Source organism: Octopus sinensis, linkage group LG16, assembly GCF_006345805.1.
Source record: "Octopus sinensis linkage group LG16, ASM634580v1, whole genome shotgun sequence".
In the NCBI taxonomy this organism is placed as follows: domain Eukaryota; kingdom Metazoa; phylum Mollusca; class Cephalopoda; order Octopoda; family Octopodidae; genus Octopus; species Octopus sinensis.
This window is the reverse complement of record NC_043012.1, coordinates 32,198,687-32,218,715: the sequence shown is the minus strand read 5'-3', so window position 1 is coordinate 32,218,715 and position 20,029 is coordinate 32,198,687. Positions and strand designations below refer to the sequence as shown.

Below are 20,029 nucleotides of genomic sequence, written 5' to 3'. Positions count from 1 at the left end.
GGTAGACCCAGGAAGACATGAGATGAGGAAGTGAGGAAGGACATTCCGACTTTGGGCCTTGCAGAAGAGATGACAAGGGACCGAGAATCTGGTGGTTTGCTGTGCTTGAGAAGACATGTCAAGCTAAGTAAATCATGACCATTCATCCATGCAGGATGAAAAGTCCCAGTTTTCAAGCTCATAGATGTTGGTACCATGTAAAAGCGTCCCAGCTGGTGCCTCGTTAAGAACACCCAGTAAACTACGTAAAGAGGTCGGTGTTAGGAATAGCATTCAGCTGTAGAAACCATACCAAATCAGACTGGAGTCTGGTGCAGACCCCCACCCAGCTTACCAGCTCTGGTCACACTGTCCAACCCATGCCAGCATGGACAACAGATGTTTAAATGATGATGAAGTAAGAAAAATATATTTCTTTCTTTAAAGAGAGATATTGAGCAAATGCATGGTTCAGAACCTAAACACAAAATTGTCAAAATGAAATTCCAGTATTAAAGATCTTGTAGTCTAGCAGCTGTAGAATTTCGCATGTAATTGAAGAGAATTTAAATTTACATGAACATTAAAACTGAATCTGTGGTTAACCCTTTTGTTACAATATTTCTGTTGTATACTTATTAATTTTAAAAATAATGAAGACTTTAGTAACATAACATTGTTATTATTAAGCTAGTGTTAGGAACATAACTAACATTAAGTTTTGATGGAAGATTTTATTTCAGAATTTTTGAAAACAAGACATTTGTACTATGAAAGCAAGAATGGTTTCTTGTGGGTTAGAATCAAAGATGTTAAATTAATCCCATGAAAGTAGTGTGAGAATACAGGAAATTCAAAAACTAAAAATTTTTAAATATTCATAAGTGAAGTTATAAAATATAAAAAAAATATTGAATTTATTTATTTTTAAAACATGCAATTTGGATAAGTGCCGTGAGATAGTTCTAGAGGACAAGCAAAAGCAGGTAGAAGAAAAGGTGTTAAGAAATACTTTAGTATTGAGAACATTAAACTTTATAATCCTTCATTATCTTAACTTTATACTTAAAATGATGAAGGGCAGATGTTAGAAAGGGCATTCAACCATAGAAACCATACCAAAACAAACACGGAGCCTGGGCAGCTCTTCAGCATAACATCTCTTGTTAAATCATCCAACCAATGCCAGCTTGGAAAATGGACATTAAATGATGATGATGATAATACTTTCTAGTCATCAATACAAAAAGTAAATATGAAGATGAGGATTTAATTAGTTATCTCAGTCCTTTACAAGAATAACTCAAGTGATTAGTCATCATTTCAGTAAACTTAAAGGGTAAAGACCCCCTTCGGTCATGAATGACCATGGGATTGCACCTAGAAAGTTACCCTCCTAGACACAAGTCCGGGCAAGGTTGTTTATGGAAGGCCAGCAGTCGCCCATGCATACCAGCCTCCCCTCTCCACGCCACCAGTGTTATCCAAGGGAAAGACAAAGGTCGATACAGCTTGGCACCAGTGACGTCGCAACTCATTTCTACAGCTGAGTGAACTGGAGCAACGTGAAATAAAGTGCCTCCAATAAAATGAGATGTTCAGAAGTGGAAAATTAGTTTTAAAATGACAGCATGGCTGTGCATTTAAGAAACTAGCTTCCCAGGCATGTTGTCTTTGTTTCATTCTGACTGTGGAACCTTGGCCAAGTATCTAATATAGGCCTGTGCTGACCAAAATCTTATGACAAAATTCATGAAATGGAAACTAAAGGAAATCTATTATGTTTGAGTGTGTGTAACCAACAATGTGATTATATTCCAGTTATGTAAGCACAAAATTTTCAGAACCAGAAAAGAAATTTATCTTTAGGATGAAATGTTGGTTATGTTATGTGAAGTTAACTTGCAAAATCATTAGCAATTGTGATGGCCAAACGTGTATGATTTTGGGGGGATCTTTAGTTGTGTGTCGATCATATGTAAGAAGGGATAAGTGCAAAATTACTTCTTTGATGCACATACTGTTGAAGAATAATTTATCATACTTCTGTTGGTCCACTGGAAGATGTTTCCTAGGTTTTTCTGCTCATGGCAGTAGTGCAGGTCTGGCATGATGGATCTAGGTCACAGGAGAATGCTTGGGTGCAGAAGTTTAAGATGGTAAGAAAAGTAATGGCAAGCAGTGTCATTAATGGACACAATGAAGAATATGGGAGGCATAACCAAGTCGTTGGCTTTCACAAAAGTTGATAGAATATGAGTTAGAATGAGCACTATCAACACATGTTGCAAAGAAGTTTGACAGAAAACTTTCAATCCATGAGACTGTGATGAGATGGTGACAGCTATAGGTAGGCAACCTTTAAGGTGGCGAGCTGGCAGAAACATTAGCACACTGGGCGAAATGCTTAGCAGTATTTCACCTGCCGTTATGATCTGAGTTCAAATTCCGCCAAGGTTGACTTTGCCTTTCAACCTTCCGGGGTCGATAAATTAAGTACCAGTTGCGCACTGGAGTCGATGTAATCGACTTAATCAGTTTGTCTGTCCTTGTTTGTCCTCTCTGTGTTTAGCCCCTTGTGGGTAGTAAAGAAATAGGTAGGCAACCTAGCTAGCAGGTTCTCAACCAGTTTTTGTCTATGGACTCCCTTTGATTCCTATTTTTCTCTATTGGTCCACCATAGCCATTCAATGTTTAAGAAAATCCTATATAATTCCAAATACTTAGATATTATTAGGAATTGTATAAAACAAATGTTAAAATATTTTGTGTATTGTAGAAGTAGAGACCAATTTATTGCACATAAATTTTAACAACAAAATCGTATGTGGATTCCCAAGGGCCGTATATGGACCAGTCATATATCGACAACGACAATCTTGCTTTTGCTAAAGTTCTAAAGGCAAAATTCCACCAATGTGTGATGGAGAGCAGATATTTAGCAGGTCTGGTTTTATCAGAGGAGAAATACTGAAGAAGCTAAAAAGCTGGCTTTGGAGGTGAGGATGGTTAAAAGTGTTTGGTGTGACTGTATTGATGGGGATAAGGGGTTGTAATGATACTAATTGTTTTAGAGAAATAAGAATGGCATAAGATTAGGCTTCCATATCATCAGAATCAGTGCAAGAGCAAAAAGGAGTTCTGAATAGGCAAGTCATGGATGATGTTCCTTCAGAGAGCAGTGATGTAAGATAGAGATTCTCATGCAGAACAAGAGACAGTTGAACAGTTGTTAGTAGTTGGAAAAATTCAGAAAGTGGCAGAGATAGATGGATATTTTGAACCAGAGTGATTGGAAGTTCAGATGAAAATAGTGTATGATAAGGAGTGTGAATTCTATCTAACTTTCAAGAATATAGGGTGTGGCTTAGACAGCAAAGAGGAGTTAAAAATAGGGGGAGAGAGAGAAGAATAAGGAGTGGATTGTGAATAAGTAAAATATGGTGGATTTAGCCAAAATGGGACTGAAGTTTGTAAAGTGTCTCAAAAAGAATTAGTGTTTTTATAGTGGTATAAGCTGCTCTGTACTGATGTTGCTTTTTTTTTTTTTTTTGGAGGGCTTACTGTCAAGATAGGGTGATTTACTTGGATCAAGTTATTAAAGCCACAAATTTTCAAAGGAAATTCTCCAAAATTAGATTGAGGATTTACAAAACTCTCAGAATATAGGATGAGAGAAAGACAGACATAAAAAAAATAATGAATGATGTGTTAGCAGTGTTTGTTTTCTTTTATGAATTTACAACAGAAGAAACCTATAAATTTCCACCAATACTGTCTGTGTAAACTAAAATCAATTAAATGCAGTGGACAGTCATAAAAGTATCATCATCATAATCACTCTAACATTCACTTTTCCATGCTTGCTTGGGTCAGACGGAATTTGAGGCATGTTTCCGACAATCAGGTGCTTTTTCTGTTGCCAATCTACACTTGTTTCAAAGCAAAGTAATATTTTCCCATGGCCAGGCATGTCTTTGCAGACTCTTGGAAATCCCTGACACTACTTCTATGGATGATGCGCATTTACAACTATCACATCATGTCAAGACATGGGGATACAAACATCCACACATCCACATACACAATGAGCTTCCTTTCAGTTTCCACCGACCAAATCCACTGACAAGTTTTTGATTGGCCTGGGGCTATAGTAGAGGACACTTGCCCAAGTTGCTGTGCAGTCTTTATTCAAATTCCCCATGGAGACAGAGAAGAGATAGCTGGACTACAGTTTCAAGTAAGGTAAATGGTTACTCATGAAATAATAATGATAATCAAAACTATAATCCAGGTGACCCACCTTTTTCTATCATCAGTAAAATTGTATAAACAAAGACAGCCATTTACAACTGTCTGGTGCACTTAAATTTAACTAGTTTACACATGCAGTCTGTCTCAAATCTGCAGATTTATTCTGTAGCACAGCAATAGAGATAATTAAATAACAATAATTATCTCCTCAATTAGCTTTGTATGCTTCAAGAAATGCAGATGTTTTAAATATTTAAATTAGACAAAGAAAAAATAGAATAAAAAGAAAAAAACACTGCAAAGAACAAAAGAAATAAAAATGAAATTCTGCACTCATGAAACCATATCCAAAAATGAAAGATATTCTTCACAAATGTGTCATTGGTAAAGAAGAGAGACTCAGTTGTTAAATAATAAGAGGCAGTTAAGTTATAAGAAATAAAGAGTAAGAAATTCAATCAACTTGAGTAAGGCACTGTTTGAAATAGGTGGATCACAAAAGAATGTTTGTTAAAGATGAAGAAATGTAGTAAGTGCAATGTACTTTAGTGAAAGAAAATGTCCTTGAAGTACCCATTGATGGCATTGATAATCATAATGAAACTTTCATAGAATATATATATATATATATATATTCCAATTTCCAAATTGAAGAAAGGAGTATAATTTTGGTCACAAGTGCAAAATATACCAGTAAAGCAAATTATAAAATACTTGAATTTCTAAGAAAATAATTTGCTTTTAATTTGTAAACTGAATGCTAAATACACTGAAATCTCTATAATAAAAAACCCAAAAAACCCCAACTGATAGAGTTGCCCCCCCCCCACCACCTTGGAATAATAATCTGCTTTTATTTATTTTTATTTTCCTTCTATTCTTTTATGGAAGGTACTTGAAGGAGAGTTGTGAAATAAGGAACTAAATAATTGAGATTCTCACTGATCACATTCTTTGAAATATTATGACTGTTACAGTAGATACCTCTTCAGAATAAGAGAATGAAAATCATAAAGGTGTAAGTATATTCTTATAATTCCTTTATCGGCAGTAATTGGAAGAATCATTTGAATGCCATACAAATGTCAAATGTCTTGCTGTACTTAGCTATGGCCTCTGAGGTTCTGAACTCAAACCTAGCCAAAATCAAGTTTGCTTTCATTATACAAAGTATCAGCCAATAGAATAAAGTTACCAGTCAAGTACTTGTTAATGTACATGACTGTATTCTCACCCATAGTCTAATTTAGTTCTTTATGCAATAAGTTTTGGGTGGGAACAGCAAGAGGAAATCCATTAATGTTTAATGAGTGAGTTGATACTCAAGAACTGGTTCAGAAACATATATGAATATAAGTTGAATAACCTACTCATTAGCAAAATTAAAAAAACCTCGTCCTATCCCTATTCTAAGAAATTAGCATGTGATAATGATAATGGCTCCATGAAAATTTCTCTATCTTTTTCATACTATTTTGATATTTATTAACTAATAGTTGTTCACGAAATCCCTACTTTAACCTTCAGAATTGGTAATAACTTGGATTTGTCACGAGTCCTACGACTCATGAGTGGAGATTAATCCTGTTTTCATGACGTATAAGGTTACAATGCTTCCCACTAGGGAGTGAGTGAGGACTGAGTGAGTGAAGAGTGAATGAGTGAGGAGTGAGTGAGTGAGTGTGTGGAGTGAGTGAGTGAGTGTATGTGGAGTGAATGTGGAGTGAGTGAGTGTGGAGTGAGGGTGTGTGGAATGAAGGAGTGAGTAGTGAGTGAGTGAATGCGTGTGTGAGTGAATGAGTGTGTGAGTGAGTGTTTTCACTAGTTGTCTTAGGTGCTTATGTAATTAATTATGGGTAAACCTTAAACATCTCTCTCCCTCTCTCTTGATCCAGCAGAACATCAGGATGAAGGAGAAGATGGCAGCAGCCACACTGACATTCTATTAAGTAACTTAAGTCCAGCCCAAGGAAGAGTAAAAGGGTAAAGACCCCCTTCGGTCATGAATGACCATGGGATTGCACCTAGAAAGTTACCCTCCTAGACACAAGTCCGGGCAAGGTTGTTTATGGAAGACCAGCAGTCGCCCATGCATACCAGCCTCCCCTCTCCACGCCACCAGTGTTATCCAAGGGAAAGACAAAGGTCGATACAGCTTGGCACCAGTGACGTCGCAACTCATTTCTACAGCTGAGGAAGAGTAGAACAACTAATTAACATATGGTTGATAAAATTTTTAATAGTTATACTTAACTAAATTTCTAGAATTTTCAAGTTTGCATAAAGTTAAGAATTGATAAATTGAGCGGGTTCTGAGCTCTGAAAACAACACTATACATTGTACTTTATAAACTTTTTATCCCAGCATCCAACTAGACACTCTACTTCTTCAAACAACTTTCCAATTACATATTCTATTTATACATGCTAGTAGTCACATATCTGTCTTCCAAGCTCTTTCTATAAAACAAATTATATCTATCTTCAGATTACCACTCTAAACTACAGAGTTTCCAATTATTCTTTTATAAGCTTTCAAATTAACCCAACTCAGAATGCTTAACTATATACAACAACCATAGTTCACTTCGTTTTTCTCAAGTATATCGAAAATAACCAGAGTGAAGATTGTGGTTACTCTTAATAGTTACACTGGTCCCCTTACCAAGACAATACAGAAATGCCGTAATGCTTAACAATCCCCAAGCATTTAATGTTTCAAATTATTAAATGCTGCATATACACAACATCCTCACACATTCTTAAAAAGATAATTAGATAAAGTTATGTATACACTTACTACCTTAAACATTTGTTGAACAATGTAAAAGGAATAAAGTAAATGGAAATGAGATATTTGGTAAGAGGTGAACATAAGCACCAATAATTTGTAAGACAAATTATCCCTGTATAAATTTTCAAATTATCAATGAAAACAGATTAAGAAAGTTAGATGCATCTAAGAGACAAGATAAAAAAAATTCAAATTATAAAAAGTTTACAATAGTGATTCCTAAACCTTTTCACCCCTACCGTCCTTGTTGCTCTACATTTCATTTAGTTTGCTTTTTACAATTGAGCATAACTGGAAATAACAGTCTGTTACGATAGATGATAATAACAGGGAATTTGAAATGGCTAACAATAATTTGCACACAAGTTTCTAAAATTTTATTGTTATAACTTGAATTTCTGTTACTTTAATGGAAAACTAACATTTGTAACACACTAAAATGCTCTAATTATGAAGAAAACATCTCAATTATTTTAGCTTTAAGACTGGAGATCTGTGGAAGAGTAGAGCTCCACACAAATCTTAAAACCAGAGCCACATGAGCAAGGAAAAAACAAAAAAAAATTGTAGGTGGGAGCTACTTTGTGAACCATTGTTGTTATTTTTGTCTTTGCCTCCAGCCAGGAATATATTAGATAAACAGAAGAAATAATAATGTAGCACACACCCTGCCATATGTTGTGTACCCAACAGTGTAGAACTATCAATTCTACAGAGACAAAGGAAGGGATTGGACAGGAGAGGAATCAGTTATGGTGAAATGTCAAGAGAAAAAAAGTATATAAAAAAAAGAAATCAAGAAAGTTGAAAGGTCAGCCTTTTGTAGAAAACAAAGAATTAAGAAAGAATATAGAAGAAAAAATAAATCAATAAACATCTGAAAGTCTAAAAGAAATAGAGAAGACAGTAAAAAGAAAAAAAAAGAGAAAAGAAATAATTTGGGCAAAGTAAACAAAAGAATTTAAATCTTGCAATCTAGAATCAATCCTGTTGCTTTTTTACTCTCTGACCACCAAGCTAATTAATAAAATTTTTTTCTTTTGAAATCTGATTGCCCAAAACATTGCTGCTGCAGAAAGCTTACAAGAAGAAATACCATTTATTATTGGTACTCTTGATAATTAATGATCATCATGGTAGGTTACATGATAAGAAATATATTGCTCAAGAATATAAAAGTAATGGGTCAATAAGAGAATAATTGTTGGAGTTAAAGTCAAATGATGACAAGTATTATGGTAAAAGAAGCATGCTTTGGCTCAAAGTACCCCTAAACTAAACCCCAAGCCCTCTTTAGAATTCTTTTACTCAATGAGAAAGAGCACTCATTCAGGTAAACTTGATCTACAAAGAGAAAGCATTAATTTGGAAATGTTAGAAAGAAACACAGACTAAGTCATCTAATTTGTTGCGTTTTAAGAAGCTATGTTTTATATAAAAAAAAAACAAACAATTATTTTCAAGAAGCAAAAATGTTAGAAATAAAAACGAAATTATATCAGAGTTAGAATAATTAAAATAATGTAACCATTAAAATTTAAAATAGAATAAAGACGGAATTGTAATTGAAATGAAATACTTACATGTAGGAATGAATAATCCATATCTTCTTGATCCATTTGTGGCCGAAATTTTCCACAACAAAAGTTGCAACAACAGCAACAACACAAGCAGAAGTAACAACCCGTTATCAATCCACAGAAACAAAACAAGGCCTAGAAAAGTAATGAAACAGTAATTAATACAGATTTTAATTAATATAAAAGGTAAAAGAGAGCACTTTATAATAGGTGTTACATAAAACTGATATGCTAACATGTAGGGAAGAATATAGAACAGGAAAAAACCTTAATCCAGTTATTTTCTGATGATTTATATAAAACAACTTTTATTTTAATACTCACTCAATCATCATCATTGTTTAACGTCCTCTTTCTATGCTGGCATGGGTTGGACTGTTTGACTGAGGGCTGGCAAACCAGATGGCTGCACCAGGCTTCAATCTTGATCTGGCAGAGTTTCTACAGCTGGATGCCATTCCTAACGCCAACCACTCTGAGAGTGTAGTGGGTGCTTTTTACGTGCCACCGGCATGGGGGCCAGTCAGGCTGTACTGGCAACGACCTCGCTCGAATCTTTTTACAGGTGCCAGTAAGGCGATGCTGGTAACGATCCCGCTCGAATGGTGCTTCTTACATGCCACCGGCACAGAAGCCAGTCAGCTGCTCTGGCAACAATCACGATCGGATGGTGGTCTTAGCACCCTACTAGCATGGGGCACAAGTGCCAGTAAAGCGAAGCTGGTAATGATCACACTCGAATGGTGCCTTTTATGTGCCACTGGCACGGAAGCTGGTTAGCCGCTCTGTCAACGATCACGCTCGTATGGTGCTCGTGCCTGTCATCGAATTTTACTTTGATTTTACTTGCTTCAACAAGTCTTCGCAAGCAGAGTTTAGTGTCCAAAGAAGGATTACTCAATGTAATACTATATTGGTTTTATTAGTGTAAAAATATACGGCTGCCTTAAATATTCTTCTTCACTCTCATACACAAGCTTTTCTTCTTTTTTTAACATTTTTAAACAATTTTTTTATCATTGTTTTTATTTACTTTTTGTAAGGTAAGGCTCACTTTATCAATTTTATCAATACAAGTATGTCAGCCTTTATAACAACAAACAAATACAATTCAAATTAATTAAACAATTAAAAAGATATGTAGGCGCATGAGTGACTGTGTGGTAAGTAGCATGCTTACCAACTACATGGTTCCGGGTTCAGTCCCACTGCGTGGCACACTGGGCAAGTGTCTTCTACTATAGCCTCGGGCCAACCAAAGCCTTGTGAGTGGATTTGGTAGACGGAAACTGAGAGAAGCCTGTCGCACATATGTACATATGTGTGTGTGTGTGTGTTTGTATTTGTCCCTCCTACATCGCTTGACAACCAATTCTGGTGTGTTTAAGTCCCCGTAACTTAGCAGTTCGGCAAAAGAGACCGATAGAATAAGTACTAGGCTTACAAAGAATAAGTCCTGGGGCCGATTTGCTCGACTAGAGGCGGTGCTCCAGCATGGCCACAGTCAAATGACTGAAGCAAAAATTATCAATTGTATTTGTTTGTTGTTATAAAGGCTGACATACTTGGCAGACAAAATGGAGGTGGTGTTGCTTTGGGGGATGGCAAAAGAGACATGTTGGAACAGTCACTCTGGCTCACAGGTCTTGCACTTGTGGAGAGCAATCTGTACCCTTATAGCAGTGAGCAAGGATGTATTCTGGGGGCCAAGAACGTCAGAGGTCTCCATTGCTACAAGCTTGACTACAAACCTATCAGAGAGTAGCCAATACTTTAACAGTTCGCTCTTTTCGGTCTGATGAGTAGTGAAGCCTGGGCTGGCAGCAGAACATACCAGAATGCCACTCCTCCAAACTTCTTTGCCTATGTTACATGCAATTATTATTATGAAGTTTAATATTTCACTTTCAGGACACAATAATTTTCATCAAGTTGTGTCAAATGTCATGTAAATGTGGAATTTGCTTTTAAATAGGATTGAATAAAAGAAACTCTTACCTTTGCCCATCGACTATTTAACAGAAAATAGAAGCTAACATTTTCTTCTCCCACGGTCTCTGCTGCATACAGCCCAAGAGACCCATACTGGTCATATATTCGTCGTTTTGAACTATCACAAAGGACAGAGTGTGCATGGTTAATATCTTTAAACTGAAAAATAAAATTGAGATTATCTTGAAGAAACCATTCATAAAATTTAGAAATAATTCACTATTTATTACTCTATAGCTTTTAGTTTATATATTCATAAAATATATAAATAAAATACACAGCAACACAATGAATGCCATAAAAACCCATGTAATTTGCGCACTTGTGTAATTTATGCAGGTGATTTTCAGGATAAAATTTGTTAAAAAAAGCTTCTACCTTTTAGTTGTATTTAGCATAGCATAATTTCACTTATGATTAGATTTTATTAAATTTTCATTAAATAAAAATAATTTCTGTTTAACAGGTATCACATTGAATGCTATTAAATCACAAAGTGTTTGTGCTGTTTATCATAAACTTTATTTTACATTTCTTGCCCACAAAAGATTATGTCCAATCTTTAGCATACTGCTGTATTTCTTTTCAAATCACAATCACAGGAAAAGTTGTTGATAAGAATTACCAACAAAAACAAAGCTGATAAATATGCACAGGTATTGCAAATTAAGTTTAGTTACCAATAAACATCAGCTTAGATGACACTTTACTCAACCGACAGAGGAAGGTGACTGATCTAACTGATTATGTAAACAGAATTCTTTTCTGCCTATTCTTGTCGGAACCTTTGATATGGAGTATTGAAATTTTAATCCCTTTCACACTTATAAAATGTCAAGCAAACTTTAAAATTTGTCATTACTGTTATTGTCAGCATGAGCAGAACTTATGAATCGTTTACTGTGAAGTAGAAATTAAATATGTTGAATATGTATTTGAATGTGGCAATAGAAATGATGGAAGGCATTTTAATGTTAATGAAGCCGATGTTAGAAATTGGCACAAACAGTGCAACAAACTTAAAACTGTGCCAAGTAATAAACAGCCAAAAAAAAAAAACAGCCAAAAAAAAAAAACAAACATACAATCAAGATTCTGCATATCATTACATTTTTTCAGTCAGGAATATCCATATCACCATGTATGTCAACGGTGCTCCATTGCGATAGGTAGAAACTCCAAGCAATGTAAAATATGGCCTGGACCATCAGACTCCAAAAACTAGTTAACCATTTAATGGCTTTAGTAAATTTAAACAGAAAAAGGAAGTATCGTACCATCCAGCATAAATAAAAGTCAACTTCATTATATTTAAGCCATTATTTTTTTCTGTAAAAACCTATTCTGACATTAAACGGGTCAACTTCCGGTACGAAAGTTTATGTTTTGTATGTGTTTTTTCAACAAAAACAATTTCCAAAAAAAATTCTGGAAACGATCTACTCATGTAATATATGCACCCACTAAAGTTTATTTTTATTTTTGCGAAAAAAGTGTGTAAATTACATGGGTTTTTAAGGTAGTTACTTTAAGGTACAATGTTCAACCAAGTTAAGGACTACTGATAAACCATTTAAAAAATTAAATGTTTAAATTCTGTTACAATATAATTATATCCTCGTGCTGTTGTTTTTCATTCTGTTAAAACTGGGACAGGATGAACATTAATGCCAGATAAGTTTTTTTCCCCATTTTAGAATCTTCAGCAAATTAAGTATAATAAATTGATGTAATATTTTTATGTTTGGAGACATCATTCTTAAATTTCTTAGGAGAGAGAGAGAGAGAGAATGAATGAATGAAAAAAATAAATTCACTAAAAAAAATTCTTTATAGTGTTTATTTATTTGCATTTCTACCTATGATCTCTAGGTAAATTATGTGAATGTTCTAGATGAGGCAGATGTTTTTTTAAAGAAAAAAAAAAATCATTTAAACACAACCTTATGATTGATAGCAATTGCTATAACCTTGAACTCTGACAATCCAATGAAGTTGCAGCGAAACCCACTTTGTCCTTGGCTAAGCAAAGCAGAAGCTGACTTTGCAGATGTTGATTTGTGGCAAATATCACCAGACAAGTGTGGTACAACATAAATGCCATCCCTAGCAACTCTCTTAACCCTTTCATTACTGTATTTATTTTGAGATGTTCTGTGTTTCTGTCAATTACTTTAAATATAACAAAGAATTTAGTAAAATAACTTAGTTATCATTAAGCTAGTGTTAGGAACATAAATTGTGACTAAGATTTGGTGGAAGATTTGAATTCAAAACTTATGAAAACAAGACATTTATACTAAAGAGCCAGCGCCGGTTTGGTAACGAAAGGGTTAAATGATTATTAGTTTGTAGCGACACAAGCAGTCAGCGCCATATTGGATGAGATCTTGCGGCAGCTATTGCCATCTCTGAGACTGGAGTGAGACCTCACCTGCATCCATTTGCCATGCATGAGATCACAACGAGGCTCGTGATGGAAAACTATATAAAGGGAAAACCCGATTCAAATCGCTCTCCTTTTGGTGCCACCTTTCAGCAGCGCTGGCTGAACACCACCACTGGCTGGAGCTGTCTATATGTTGTATCTCCAGAGGCAATGCTCCTGCACTAACAGAGCTACTACACAATGTACACAGCTGAAGATGGTAGCTGAGAGCAGCACACTTCACCTGTCCTGTGAAGCCTGTAAATAAACCTGTTGTAAATAGCATTTGTACTTGAAGTCTTTTCTATTCGGCTGCTGGAAGCCTGAACTACAAGAAGAACAAAAAGATGATGGAAGAAGACGATATTCTTCTGATAACATAAACCTTGCTGAAACTAGATGAAATGAAATGAAAAAATGATTCTCTCTCTCTCTCTCCAGCAACATACCAAGATAATTTTAGATATTTGCTTCAACAAAATTAATAAAAACAGAAATTTAAAAATCAATGTGATTCACTTATTAGATATTTTTTCACTTTATCAGTTGGAATTTTTATTTAACAGAAACAAAAGCATTTAGTAAATAATGAAATGTACAGAAATAAATGTTCAATTATCTTTACAATAGAAATGTTTGATAACTCACTTTGTCTGCTGCATTAGGATCATCTAAATTTTTATCTGGGTGAAATTTTAATGCTAACTGTAAAGACAAGAAAGTATTATAATTAAAAAAAAAAATCACAAAAAACCACGTGATTCATATAACAATTTCATTAACAAATGACAGTTTCAAAAGCCTCCCCACCCCCTGTCATTTCTTTTTATTTCTCAAGTTGAAAACATGATTAACCTTTTAGTATTTAAGCCGGCCATTACTGGCTCAAATATTCTACCAGTTTTAAGATGAAATTGGACAGATCTAGCCTATCACACTTACCCTACAATGTCATTCTAAACAATAAATGATCACATCATCAAAATCTCGAAGCTATGAGATAATGCATGATTAATTCAAAACAATGTGAATGAATAAGGATTATATTTGATAAAATAATCTGAATGCTAAAAGGTACAATAACATCATCACCATTGTCATTTAACATCCGTTTTTCCATGCTGGCATGGGTTGGACAATTTATAGATAAGTAAATAGCATGAGTCAATTTGCTTTCTATGAAGCTGAATAGAAATTAACATGTGTCAATGACATGGAATTCAAAAGTTCAATGTTTGAAGTGAGCAACTATGGGCCTATCCTGGTTAATATGAAATTACAAAGTTGATAGATAACTGACCCATCCTATGTATTGTTAATGTGAGATTATAAACAGACTCAACGGGTGACCTATTGTGTGTATTATGGAAGAGAGTTGCTAGATGATAAGATAAAATTTCAGCAAGGAAGGTGTTTATAAGCCATTTAAGAAACACACAAAACCATTAGATTCATTTCAACATTTAAATTTAATTTGTCAAAATACTTTTGTCGCTTTGAGACCGCGACCTATTCACTGACAAAACTCTGATGCAGCACAAAGTTTTGTCAGTGGACAGGTCGAGATCTCAAAGCGAAAATATTTTGACAAATTAAATTTAAATGTCGAAGTGAATTTAACGGTTTTTGTGTGTTTCTTAAATGGCTTATAAACACCTTCCACGTTGCAATTGCTTTCATTCCAGCGCACGATCTCAGATCAAGTCACTCGCTATGCAAGTACATCTCCGTAAAGATAAAATTTCTTTACGAAAAATGAAACACTTGCTTCAAGAGGAACAGAGAGTACTAAAGGAGAACTCAGTCAACAAATGACATGCTGTAGTACACTACATATTAATAGATTGATATGCCTTTAGGAGACGAAAAATAACAAGAGGGGCTTAGTTATGGGATAGACCACTTAACATGATATTCCATTTCAGGACTGAAGAGGGCTCGAATATATTAAGATACGTAATGGAATACAAAACAGAAACAAGCATTTATATATAGCAAGCTGAGTTGATATATGATCTTGGGGTAAATTGGCATTAAGAGATATTTTCATTGGATATTTATCTCAACTGCTATTATTGCTTGAAACTTCTCTCTAATATTATAAAAGAACAAACCAAGCATTTTCAAGCCAGAAGTAACTAAGGGATCAACCGTCTCATTTTCTGAAAAGACCTTAAAATTCATTTCAAAATTGAGCTCAATATACATGTAATCTAAATCAAATTCCTAATAAGTTTTAAGAAATAAGAAATAGTAATACTTCTCAACTAATTTCTTTCTGAGCAATTAAATGAAAAAATAGAAACTGCAGGTTTAAATTCACTATGATCTTGAAACCCTATACTCTTCCTCTGATCCTTACTAAAGAGAGTAACATTTTCCCCTAAAATATATGATGATGAAACATGTGTCCATGTCCCACATTTTCACTTCCACCACCCACAAAAATACAAAACAAAACAAACCAGTCACTCTAATAAACAATCGTCTCTTATTCTATTCTGAGTGTTTTTCCCCCATCTCAGCAACTACAAGCATCTACTGGGGGAAAACCACCCCTACTAACATATATAGTAGCATGTAGGTGGCACTTGAAAAGACAAAATGAAAATGTTTATTTAGATTGACTGAGTGCTTCTCCTTGACCTTCATCTAACCGATCATGCTGACCTGTTCAAATTTCAGTTATCTCTTAACTCCTGTTTCCTGACAATATATACTTGCGCCATATTATCTTTCTTTGCTAAAAATTTGTTTACATTGTAAAAAACACCTCTTTTTTTTTTTACCTTAAACGTAACTGAAAACTTTATCTACAAGGTGAAAACAAATTTCATCAACTGAGTTTAAATATTTGAAAATTTTACAAGTATTTTGCTCTTTTCTAAGAGATGCTGAATGAAAGCACTCAAACTATGATCTCAAATCAAGTTAAATATTATGTGTGTGTGTGTGTGTGTGTATATATATATATGTTTAGAAATAGAATACAGTAATACAATGGAAAAAACAAAAACCACTTCAGAAAAACTCTTCAGTGCTGAGTGCTGTAGCATATTTATATGAGAATTTCATAGACTTCCATCTATGAGGATGAAAACAATGTATCACACCCTTGCCTGGATGATTACATGGCAAAATTTCTGTTTATATTCTTATTTGTAACACCTTATTTGGCTGAAGTGTATCATGACTTTCCTGACATACAGTAATTTTACAAGATGCATTATCATCATCATTTAATGTTCCTTTTCCATGCTGGCATGGGTTGGACAGCTTGACAGGAACTGGCAAGGCCACATGTTCTCTGCACATTTTCAGTGTTTATTGCTCCTGAGCATCTGCCACATACAAAAACTATCTTCCCAGTTAGCCTTCCTTTGATATTGCTGCACCTCTTACGTGTCCATAGCTTACACTTGGATGCACATAGATATATATATATATAGATATACATACATATACACATAGACATACATATATGTATGTAACTATATATACATAAAAAGCATCATCAAAACATGGTTGATGGCAGTTTCGCCTGACTGGCTCCTGTGCCGGTGGCACGTAAAAAGGACTATCTGATCATGACCACCGCCAGTATCCCCTAGTTTGCTCTTGTGCTGGTGGCATTTAAAAAAGCACCAACCGAACATGATGATGCCAGTACCCCCTCAGTGGACCCCATACCAGTGGAATGTAAGAAGCACCATCCATAGGTGCTCCTATGCCGGTGGCATGTAAAAAGGAAGGGCATTCAGGTGTAGAAACATTGCCAGATCTGACTGGAGACTGGAGCAGCCGCTGGTTTTCCATATCTCAGTCAAACTGTCAAACCCATGCCAGCATGGAAAACAGACATTAAACAATGATGATGATGGCCAGTTTAAATGCTTGAAAAGGGGCAAAGGACCCAGCTTTTCTCTCATTCCCATGGATTTTGCAAACAGATAGTGCTAATAGTTGTGACAACTGGATACACCACCCATTGTTCTGTGGTTCGCTAAATGAATAACAATGGTTGCATTAAGATGGCAATTGAGCTTGTAGTGATCACTTAGCTACTGCTGTGGTTCACTCTATATACTATGTGTATGTATGTATGTTTGTTTGTTTCAGTTGTAATTTTTAGGTAATTTCCTTTCTATCTTTTATAGCTGTTAAATATTGAAACCACAGCTAAGTACTTATTTATATGCTGTTATTGGTGGCAGAAAACAGACAGCCATCGCAACTAACTATTATTTAATTACTATCTCCCTTAGTATATTCAGTATGATCACCGATAAACATTATATACTGATAGAAATCATGGAAAGAAAAATACAACTCTCTCACACACATGCACACATCCTTTAGCATTTAAACTGGTCACAGCTGGCCTCTTACACTTACCCTACATTGTCATTCTAAAAATAACAGTTGCATTATTAAAATACCGAAAGTACAAGATAGTACCTGATTAATTAAAAAAACAATACGAATAAATAAGCATTATATTTGACAGAGTAAATCTGAATGTTAAAGGGTTAATTTCTAAAAATTAGAGATTTTATTTTCGAAAAAACAAAAAAATATTTTTATCCACACAATGAAATCGAAATCGCTCAAAAATCAATGGAAATTGTAGTTGCGATACCAGTGCCGGTGGCACGTAAAAGAACCATCCGAACATGGCCGTTGCCAGTGTCGCCCCGACTGGCCTCCATGCTGGTGGCACATAAAAAGCACCAACCGATCGTGGCCGTAAAAAGCACCAGCCTCCCCTGGCACCTGTGCCGGTGGCACGTAAAAAGCACCCACTACACTTACAGAGTGGTTGGCATTAGGAAGGGCATCCAGCTGTAGAAACACTGCCAGATCAGACTGGTCCTGGTGCAGCCTCCTGGCTTCCCAGACCCCAGTCGAACCGTCCAACCCATGCTAGCATGGAAAGTGGACGTTAAACGATGATGATGATGACAGTTGAAAACAAAAATGTTGAACTCCAATAACATACCTTTCTAAAAGCCTTTTTTATTTCGTCATTTGAAGCATTCTTTTTGACACCTAATAATTCATATAAAGAATCTCCAGAGCTCCTGAAAAAGAAAATATTTTTTACATTAGTTTATTTTTTATTTAAACATGGAGCATTATGAAAACAACCCAAATCATCCTTACTATTGTCGGCCTCTTCTACTCCACCTCAAGGTCCAAACCTACATGGTTAAGACACTGGAGTATGGAGATTGACTCCTACGGAATGAAAGTAATATATATTTCTTTATTGCCCACAGGGGGCTAAACATAGAGGCGACAAACAAGGACAGGCAAAGGGATTCAGTTGATTACATCGATCCCAGTGTGTAACTGGTATTTATTTAATTGACCCCGAAAGGATGAAAGGCAAAATCGACCTCAGCGGAATTTGAACTCAGAACATAACAGCAGACAAAATACCACTAAGCATTTCACCCGGGTTGCTAATGATTCTGCCAGCTCGCCACCCTGAATGAAAGTAATATGGTCATGCATGTTGGCCTTTATGGATGGAGAAAGAATGGTGAATGCGTATTTGGTTCTGTGTAGTGTGAATATAAATGGAAAGCAGGGGAATTTGTTGATTTTGAGTTGAATCAGTCTGTTAAAAGTGTGGGTATTTATCCATTTGGAGTTTATACCAGGATGAGGTTTTTATATCTTCCTCATTGGTATAGCAGGTTATTATTTTTTTTTTATGATGGTATTCTCAGACAGGTAAATTTGCATAATTGTAACCTTAAGATACACAAACATTCCTTGAAAACGAGCTTTATTAAACCTACTCAAAACATTACAGGAGATCAGTTGATATTCTATTTATAAAGTCATTTACTCTTGGCAGAGGTCCGGCCAGTTGGTAACAACACAATACAAGCACACAAAGCATAAAATAGGTAGATCATCTCTATAGTATTGGTTCCTAAAATGACCACTGTTGACCAGTAAGAGAAATTGGGATTACTTGGAGTGAAAGAGTTATGATATGCCAAAAGTATTGGACTTTTTGCAACCTCCTTTTAATATTATCTTATTTGTATAGAATTCTATAAATCTGAAGGTATTGGAGACGAAGAACAGACATAGTGAACTGAATATTGAAAATCTCTGACCAGGAATGTGAAGAAGTACACTTAAGTTTCGTTTGACTTATTTTAATGGATCGATGGATTGCTTGAGTCTATTTCCTATTTTATCTGAAGTATTTAACACACACACACACACACACACACAAAAAAAAGCCTTTGGGATTTTTCTGTCAAGATAGCATCACCTAGTTATGCATGTATCGACCAACTGTTTAATGGAATGTCCTAAAATAAGTATGTGACTATTTTAAAAATAATCTGATTAACTGCACTCAGGAATGCTTTCTCAATGAAACAGGTAGTGAATGTTATGTGAGGTGAGCTAGGCTATGTGGGGTAATGAAATTACTGAATATGATCATGTCACAACAGTAAATCATTTTTGTGTTTATCCTGAATGCAAGTATATGAACATTCTATCCCTCCTTCTGATATCTGTTACCTCCCAGTTAACTGGTAATATTTGTGTATAAAATAATAATAAACATACATAACTGCCCCAAAGGTTTAATAGCAGGTAAACAACTTTCCTTTTAAGGACTAAATTATCATTATTCAAAGCAGGGGATGCTATTTTTTATATTTAAAAAGAAAGTATATAATTGAAATAAAAAAAGGGGGAAAAAAATCTCACTGATCCATGACAGGTAAAATTACTGGATTAAGAAGTGACTAGCAGTACCCTTCCATGCAAGGTAAGTTAAATTCCTAGACCAAAGATATCAGGAATGTCTGGGATAAGGACAACTCTTTAGGAGACAAGTGACTGATATGCTTTAATTTTTATCCTACAGAACTTAGATAGCCATGAAATCAACCTGTATCATTGTGTATCAAAATCTATTGATCCTTTGGAGATGAAATCTGATGAAAACCATTTTTACATGGATCT

General features: G+C 35.1%; 1 protein-coding gene across 4 annotated transcripts in view; it reads right to left on the bottom strand.

Annotated features, from left to right (window-relative positions):
• LOC115220536 (dnaJ homolog subfamily C member 5) overlaps positions 1 to 20,029 on the bottom strand; it is a 95,528-nt gene that overhangs the window by 40,289 nt on the left and 35,210 nt on the right. For all 4 annotated transcript variants that reach the window (XM_029790680.2, XM_036509963.1, XM_029790679.2 and 1 more), the window contains exons 2-5: positions 18,027 to 18,108; positions 13,676 to 13,732; positions 10,606 to 10,758; positions 8,611 to 8,742 (exon numbers count right to left, since the gene is read on the bottom strand). In XM_029790680.2, the coding sequence (XP_029646540.1) occupies positions 8,611 to 8,742; positions 10,606 to 10,758; positions 13,676 to 13,732; positions 18,027 to 18,108 (424 nt within the window). The remainder of the gene's footprint in view (positions 1 to 8,610; positions 8,743 to 10,605; positions 10,759 to 13,675; positions 13,733 to 18,026; positions 18,109 to 20,029) is intronic.